Genomic DNA, 8140 nt, shown 5'->3' with positions numbered 1-8140 from the left:
AAAGCCTCTGTTTATGTGTGAGTCATTTTATTACCAAAGCCACTTCTCAGGAACTTCTCTTTGGTGAACTTTGAAACTCACACATTAAGTAATCGTGTGGGCTGGCTGCTCCAACCCTAATGCTTTTCCACAGAACAACAGGAAGTAAATTCAGAGTCACTTGGAATCACTTGTGAAGAAAAGATTGTGGAGAGACATTTCAGACTGTAGCTTGACACACACTGCGACTGTGGATTATATAAAACAGAAAACTTGACATGGCAGCCTCTTGGGGTGAGTCACTCTAAAGAAATGTAAGAAAGATGATGGGATAGATTATGTGTATGATCAGGGGATCCTTAACTTTTGTCAGGTCCAGAGTCAAGCCTGTCCCAGCTGGTGGTTCTGTTACTGGGTGAGAAACAAAGTGGGAAGAGCTCAGCAGGAAACATCATCCTTGGGAAACCTGCCTTTTGCAAAAAAACAACTCATAGCTCCAAAGACACCGGCACCATCTTTGGAATACAAGTAAATATACAATTTTAAAGCTTTGATTGACTAATTTTACCTCAAAATCTCCTCTTCACTCACTTCATTTGATCAATCAGGTGACAGTGGTGGACACCCCAGGGTGGCTGACCAGCTGCACCACTCCAGACAGGGTGTCCCAGGATCTGTGCAGAGGGGTGTCCCTCTGCCAGCCAGAGCCCCATGTCATCCTGCTGGTGCTGCCCACCACCTCCACCTTTGGCCCGGAGGAGTGGAGAGCCATGGAGGCCCAGCTCAGACTGCTCCAAACCCCCATCTGGCAGCGAGCTATGGTCCTCTTCACTCATGGAGACCTGTTAGGTAAACTAATAAACATTTTATATGACATAATGCTCACTGTTCATGTGACTGAGTCTAAATGCTAATTGGCCAAATGGCAATACGACTGACTACTAAATGTAGAGGCTAAGCCAACACTTTAAACCACTGAGGACCCGCTATATTGACGTAATTGACGCACACTTAACTCGCCAGTGAATAAAAGTCAGATAGAAAGTTTCCAGTTAAACACCTCTGCCAAGGAGGTTTGTTTGTCAACAAGAGTAGCAAAATATTACTGTCATGGTTTTCATAAAACTTGAAAGAACAACAACTCTAATCCTATACCATTTTATTACATTGCATTTCATTTAGCTGATGCTTATATCCAAAGCGATTTACAATAAGGGCAAAAACCGTAAAGATGCAAACTCTGAACCACAAGGAAAGTGCAGATATATTCACTTCATGCAAGATCATACCATAGTAAGTGCTGGTGAATTAGTTACAAGCCTAAATTAACTCAACAAGTACTTTGTGGGTTTTTTCCCCCAGCAACAATTGTATTGCCAAGGCAAGGCAAGGCAAGTTTATTTATATAGCCCCTTTCAACACAAGGCAATTCAAGGTGCTTTACAAAAATGAAAGACATTCAGACAAAGGCATTTAAAAACAGTAAAAGATAATAAAAGAAACATTAAAAGAAAAAATACATGAATAAAAAGTACTTGAATAAAAAGTTACAGAGCAGTTTAAGATATGAATAGTTCACATAGAAGTTCCACTTTACTGATGAACACAACGGCTCAGTTTCAATTAAAAGCAGCGACAAAAAGAAAAGTCTTCAGCCTGGATTTAAAAGTAGTCAGAGTTGCAGCGGACCTGCAGGTTTCTGGGAGTTTGTTCCAGATATTTGGAGCATAATAACTGAACGCTGCTTCTCCATGTTTAGTTCTGACTCTGGGGACAGAAAGCTGACCAGTCCCTGAAGACCTGAGAGATCCGGATGGTTCATAATTTAGCAGGAGGTCAGAAATGTATTTTGGGCCTAAACCATTCAGTGCTTTATAAACCAGCAGCAGTATTTTTGAAATCTATTCTTTGACACACAGGAAGCCAGTGTAAAGACTTCAGAACAGGAGTGATTTGATCCACTTTCTTAGTGTTAGTGAGGACTCGAGCAGCGGCGTTCTGAATCAGCTGAAGCTTTCTAACATATTTTTTAGTGAGACCGGTAAAGACACCATTGCAGTAGTCGAGTCTACTGAAGATAAAAGCATGGACAAGTTTTTCCAAATCCTGCTGTGACATTAGTCTTTTAATCCTAGATATGTTCTTTAGGTGATAGTAGGCTGATTTAGTAACTGTTTTAATGTGACTGTTGAAACTCAGGTCAGAGTCCATGACTACACCTAGATTTCTGGCTTTATCTGTTGTTTTGAACATTGCAGGCTGAAGCTCAGCGCTAACTTTTATACGTTCTGCCTTGGCTCCAAAAACCATTACCTCAGTTTTATCTTTGTTTAATTGGAGAAAGTTCTGACACATCCAGTCATTGATTTGTTCAATGCACTTACTCAGTGTTTTAACTGGAGAATAGTCTCCTGGTGAAATGGTTATGTGAATGTGTGTGTCATCCGCATAGCAATGGTAACTTATTTTGTTGTTCTTCATTATCTGAGCCAGTGGTAGCATGTAGATGTTAAAGAGAAGAGGCCCCAAGATGGAGCCTTGAGGTACCCCACATGTCATATTTGTCAACTCAGATGTGTATTTACCTATAGAAACAAAGTTGTTTCTGTCCTTTAAGTAGGATTCAAACCAATTTAGAACTGTTTCCGAAAGTCCCACCCAGTTCTCCAGTCGGTCTAGTAATATGTTGTGGTCAACAGTGTCAAACGCAGCACTGAGATCTAATAATACTAACACTAAAGTTCTGCCACTGTCTGTGTTTAAGTGTATGTCATTAAAGACCTTTACAAGAGCAGTCTCAGTGCTGTGGTTTGGACGAAAGCCTGACTGGAACACATCCAAACAGCTATTTAAATACAAGAAATTACTCAACTGTTGAAAGACTACTTTTTCAATGATTTTACCTAGAAATGGGAGGTTTGATATGGGCCTGTAATTGTTCATTACTGAAGCGTCTAGATTATGCTTTTTTAAGAGCGGTTTAATGACTGCAGTTTACAGGGCCTGTGGAAAAATACCTGAGTGAAGAGACTTGTTTACTATATGAAGTAGATCTGAGGCCATGCAAGGAAAAACATTTTTTAAAAACCCTGTTGGAATAATATCAAGGCAGCAGGAGGAGGATTTCAGAAGTTGTATAATGTCCTCTAGGTTTTTATCATTAATCTAATGGAATTGTGTCATGGTGTTTGAATTGATATTAGGTGGACACAGAGACAACACATTTGTTGTACCTGATGCAGAGGCACTGACTGCTTGTCTGATTTTCTGAATTTTGTCAGTGAAGAAGGAGGCAAAATCATTGCACTGACACTGGGGGGTTAGTTAGTCTGTCGACGGTAGCGAACAAGGCATGTGCGTTGTTTTTGTTTTTGGCAATGATATCAGAGAAGAAAGACTGTCGGGCAAATTTCAATTCCATATTATAAAGGCCAAGTCTCTCTTTATAGATTTCAAAGTGAACCTGGAGATTTGTTTTTCGCCACCTGCGTTCAGCTTTTCGACATTCTCTTTTTTCTGTTCTCACGGTCATGGCCTTTCTCCATGGAGATATTTTCTTGCCAGACACTTCCTTTACCTTAGTTGGAGCAATGGCATCTATAACATTTTTAATTTTTGAATGAAAATGATCTACTAGCTTATTTACTGAGATGTTAGCAGGGGCAAGTGTGGTAGAAAAATTCTGAGTAAACATTTCCCTAGTATTTTCAATTAATTATCGCTTTGTGGTTACCTCTTTTTGAACATTTTTGTGAACAGAAATAGAGCTCTCAAAGAAAACACAGGAATGATCAGAGAGTGCAACATCAGTCACCACAACCTTAGAGATATTCAGACCCTTTGAGATAATTAAGTCCAGAGTGTGGCTCCGTCACATGCTGAGTCAGTCCATAGCTATCAAGAACACAAAACAGTTATTTTGCCCCTCTGTCCTGGGGGTTGTCAACATGGATGTTAAAATCACCAACAATGACTAGACGGTCAAAGTCAATACACACTATAGACAGCAGTTCGGTAAAATCATCAAAAAAGCTTGCACAGTATTTGGGTGGTCTATAGATATTTAGGAACAGAGCTCGAGAGGAGCATTTCAGGTGAAGGGCCACATATTCAAAAGAAGCAAAGTTCCCATAAGATGTCTTCCTGCATTGAAGGGAATCATTGAACAGAATAGCAACTTCACCTCCTTTCTTATGCATTCTTTCCTGACTCATAAAACTAAAGTTGGGAGGGGTTGATTCGATAAGAACAGCTGCACTGTTATTTTGTTCAATCCATGTTTCTGTTAAAAACATAAAATCGAGATTGTGCTCAGTGATAAAATCATTGATTAAAAATGTTGTACCTGTCAAAGACCTGACATTTAATAAAGCTAGTTTAAGTTTGTGGCTAACATGGAATCACTGCTAAATTAGATAAACTCACACAAACTTTTGAGCGCTTCCTGTGTCTAAGCTTATTCACCGCTCTTAATCTATTACCTATCAACACAGATATCGGCAAAGCTACTGGCAGGCTGGGCCCCGGCATGTCCTGGAAAGAGTTGAGAGTGCCATACGCCCTTGAGCCTGGACCCAGCATATATCAGTCAGTGTTTGCGTTTTTTACACACACATCCTTATCAGGCTTCGGAGACAGCAGTCTTGAAGGGGGGGAGGACGTTTTGGTCCGGATGATTGTGGTAGGCATGATGACGGGAGTGTTGGTGCGCGTCCAGGGGGAGGAGGTGGTTGACGTAGGCACGGTGACGGAGACGGGGGAGGTGGTGCGCGTCTCTGCTTCTGTGATTTTGATGGCCGTCGTTGAGGAGCGGGGGTAAAGGAAATGCTGCCAGCCTTGCGTATCGCCTTAGTTTGGTTATTGAACTCCAGGAAGGAATCGGTGCCAACCCTTTGTATCTCCTTCATGTGTTCAGCGATCTCCAGAAGGGTGGGCGAGGGTGAAAGGGTGAACGGAGAGTAGAGAGAGCTGTGGGGTGAAGGAAGAGTATCCTCAGAGGTGGTAGGGGGGGTGACGGGCAGTGGAGACTCCTCCATGTGTCTCCCATAATCAGAAGATTCCTCAGGCGGGTGCAGTGATAGATTTTCAAGGTTTTCTGAGCGATGTGTTGTGTCTTTCTCTTTTGATTCCTCTTGTTGCTTATCCTTGGCAGAGGGAACTGATTGATGACGCAGGCAGACGAATATGTTAGAGATAAACAATTTCACTCCTGACTTGTTCAGACAAACTCCATTTGCCTTGAAAAGATGTCTGCGATCCCAGAAAAAGTTAAAGTTGTCAATAAAATGGACAGAATGGTCAGTACAGACAGTTGAAAGCCAGGTGTTCAGTGCAAACAATCTGCTGAATCTCTCCACTCCTCTTCTGACTGGCGGTAGAGGGCCACTGATGAACACCTCTGCATTTAGAGAGCTGACAGTTTCCAACAGACATTTAAAGTCTTTTTTCAGTACTTCTGACTGTTGTTTCACAACATCATTTGTTCCAATGTGCAGTACCACATTTTTTACAGTCTGATGTTCAGACTTGCCAAGGTACAATCGAAATAAAATTGATCAGAAACCAGGGGGGTGAGGGTATACATAAATCATTTTGACCTTTTATGAACATTTCAGATCAAAATATTGCAACAATATCATTGATTGGATTGAAACTGGGTTCAGATGTTTATTGACTTTGGTGGCCCCTAATCTGTTAAAACAGATCTCTGCATAAGAATGCAAAAATATGTATGCAACGGATCAAGATTTAGATACTGGAAGCTTTTTGGTTTCTGTTTGTAATCTGAGTAGTATTGACCAATCGTGTTTGATCAGTCCATGCATTTAAAGGTCCTTGTTGAAAGTAAAAAAGGCGGAACATATTGGCCAAAATGCAATGTTGGAACCCAACAGCTATTGTATTTTTATTAACTTAAAATAACCTTAAATATCTTGATGTTTGGATAGATTGACTATACATTTGGTTTAGATATTTGCGATATTCATCTCAGAATGAATAAAAGCTCCATAATCCAGTCAAAATGTCATCGTTTTGAACCAAATACTGCAAATCAGACTAAGCTGTGTGCGCTTGGGCTAATTAGCAAATGTTAGCATACTAACACAAAGTAAGATGGTTACCATAATACCTGCTAAACATCATTTTCATTGTGTCTTGCTGACTTTAGCATTAGGCTATAGACTTTCCTTCATAACTAAAGTGATGGTCCTTTGGCTCTGTCCATTGATATTTGACTCAACCAATGAGGTGATCTCTTCTGCAGGAGACCTCCCTATCAAGGAGCACGTTAGGCGCCAAGGTCAAACTCTTCGTTGGCTGCTGGAGCGATGTGGGAACAGGTACCAGGTTCTGAGCAACCAGCCTGGGGCCTCAGAGGCTCAGGTGGCAGAGCTGTTTCAGAAGATCCAGAAGATGATAGAGGCGAACAAGCGTCCCAGAGGAGTTCAGGACAGGATGTACACGCAGCTCAGACGAGAAGTGAGCTTAAGGGAGGCGAGGAGGTCGCAAGGAAGACAAGAAGACATAGAAATGAGAGTCATGCATGATATGCATGATGGGAGGCCATGGCAAAGAAAGCAGATGGCCTCCAAACAACTACAACTAATACCCAGAGGTAAGCCGGGTTCAGCGTTTTCGTTTCAATTTGTTGACATATGAGTTAAATGTTTTTTCACACTGATATTTTGTTATCTTCTTTTTAAATCATCTCTTTGTATCACTACAAAAAGCGTTACAAATAATATTCACCTGACTAAACATGATAGTGAAATAAATCAGGTTATTAATGATAATTGTATAGGATACAGTATGTGCTACAAAAGTGGCTGACTAATTTGTAAGAAACACTGTATTCACAGATGTGTTAAGGTAAGGTCATACCTTTTGCAAGAGACTAGGGGAGGGACATCATTCTAGATAATAAATATCACCATGAAACCCCCCTAAATCATTACTAACATTGAGGCGATATTTTTTTGTAAAACAAGTTTTCTGGAATTGTATATAATTTAAAATATGGAGATATAACGCTAACTTTTTGTGAACTCTACCGAGAAAAATATAAAGAGTTGCAGTGTTCGCATACTTGTTTCTAAATGTGTCTAATCTGAGATATTTCTAATTCAGCCCTTGATCGGAAAGGAACAAATATTTTAAATGTAAAAATCGCTGCACTATGTCATTGCAGGACTCCCAGCAGGGTCAGCTGGTATCAAACCTGCTCTTGCCCTCATCCTGCTGGGAAGGAGCAAGTCAGGAAAGAGCTCAGCAGGCAACGTGATCCTGGACAGTGAAGAGTTTCAGACCGACACAAAGACCACCAGGTGCTCTGTAAGCCATGGGGAAGTATCGGGGTGGCCTGTGATCGTGGTGGACTCCCCCGGGTGGAGCCTGTTTGGTCTGGCCAATTCCAAGCAGGTCAGGACGGAGATCAGTCGAAGCGCTTCCCTTTGCCCCGTGTGGAGCAAAGTCATGTTCATTCTGACTGTACCGGTGGGCTCCTTCAGAGAGAAAGACAGGAGAGCGGTGGAGATGCACTTCAGCCTTTTGGGGCAGGATGTGTGGAGAAGCACTGTGGTGTTGTTCACCTACGGAGAGGAGCTGAGAGGAAAGACAGTGGAGAATCACATCGAGCAGAGTGGAGAGCCTCTGCAGTGGCTGCTGGGCAAATGTGGACAAAGGCACCAAGTGTTTTGCACAAATACAGGAGACCGGACTCAAGTACAGCAGCTGCTGCACATGGTGGAGCAACTAGAGCAATGATATAGTTAGTGGTGCAAGAACGAGTCCGAAAACCTGGAAATTAGTTAACATTTTACAACTTCCAGTTCCCTTGTCTTGAATCAGACCTTTTTTGAACGTGTTTTTTGTTAAATGCCTGAAATAAGGTCTGTGGTTAACACAAGCTGAAGATATTTTAATACTTTGTTTTTACGACATAAAAGATGTCGGTAAATACCCAAATCGTGAATTTCCCAAAATGTCTTGTATGATAAAAATGGCATTTGCTAACAAGTGACTAAATAAACTACTAAACGCCATCACTAGTCTGCCTTAAGCTTAGCATGGGTGCAATTGTGATGCAGTTAGCCTAGCGTTAGCTTTTAACTTCTGGCATCTGCATTTACGCTTTAAAAAGCACAAAGTAGTGTTAATATGT

The 8140-nt window shown here is 41.4% G+C and overlaps 1 protein-coding gene across 1 annotated transcript; it reads left to right on the top strand.

Annotated features, from left to right (window-relative positions):
* The first annotated feature begins 250 nt into the window (after positions 1-250).
* On the top strand, positions 251-7743 carry LOC117562142 (GTPase IMAP family member 8-like). The gene is made up of 5 exons (XM_034239967.1): positions 251-273; positions 353-507; positions 588-828; positions 6245-6595; positions 7169-7743. Exons 1-5 carry the CDS (start codon positions 258-260, stop codon positions 7741-7743), a joined length of 1338 nt encoding a protein of 445 aa, XP_034095858.1. The 5' UTR covers positions 251-257.
* The last annotated feature ends 397 nt before the right edge of the window (positions 7744-8140 follow it).

The sequence above is a fragment of the Gymnodraco acuticeps genome, unplaced genomic scaffold (assembly GCF_902827175.1).
Source record: "Gymnodraco acuticeps unplaced genomic scaffold, fGymAcu1.1, whole genome shotgun sequence".
NCBI classification, from domain to species: domain Eukaryota; kingdom Metazoa; phylum Chordata; class Actinopteri; order Perciformes; family Bathydraconidae; genus Gymnodraco; species Gymnodraco acuticeps.
The sequence above is the reverse complement of the archived record's forward strand: the minus strand, read 5'-3'. Positions and strand labels throughout refer to the sequence as shown.

Coding starts and splice junctions, on each gene's coding strand:
- LOC117562142 (XM_034239967.1), top strand. Junction 508..587: donor GCACCATCTTTGGAATACAA/GTAAATATACAA, acceptor TTGATCAATCAG/GTGACAGTGGTGGACACCCC. Junction 829..6,244: donor CACTCATGGAGACCTGTTAG/GTAAACTAATAA, acceptor TCTCTTCTGCAG/GAGACCTCCCTATCAAGGAG.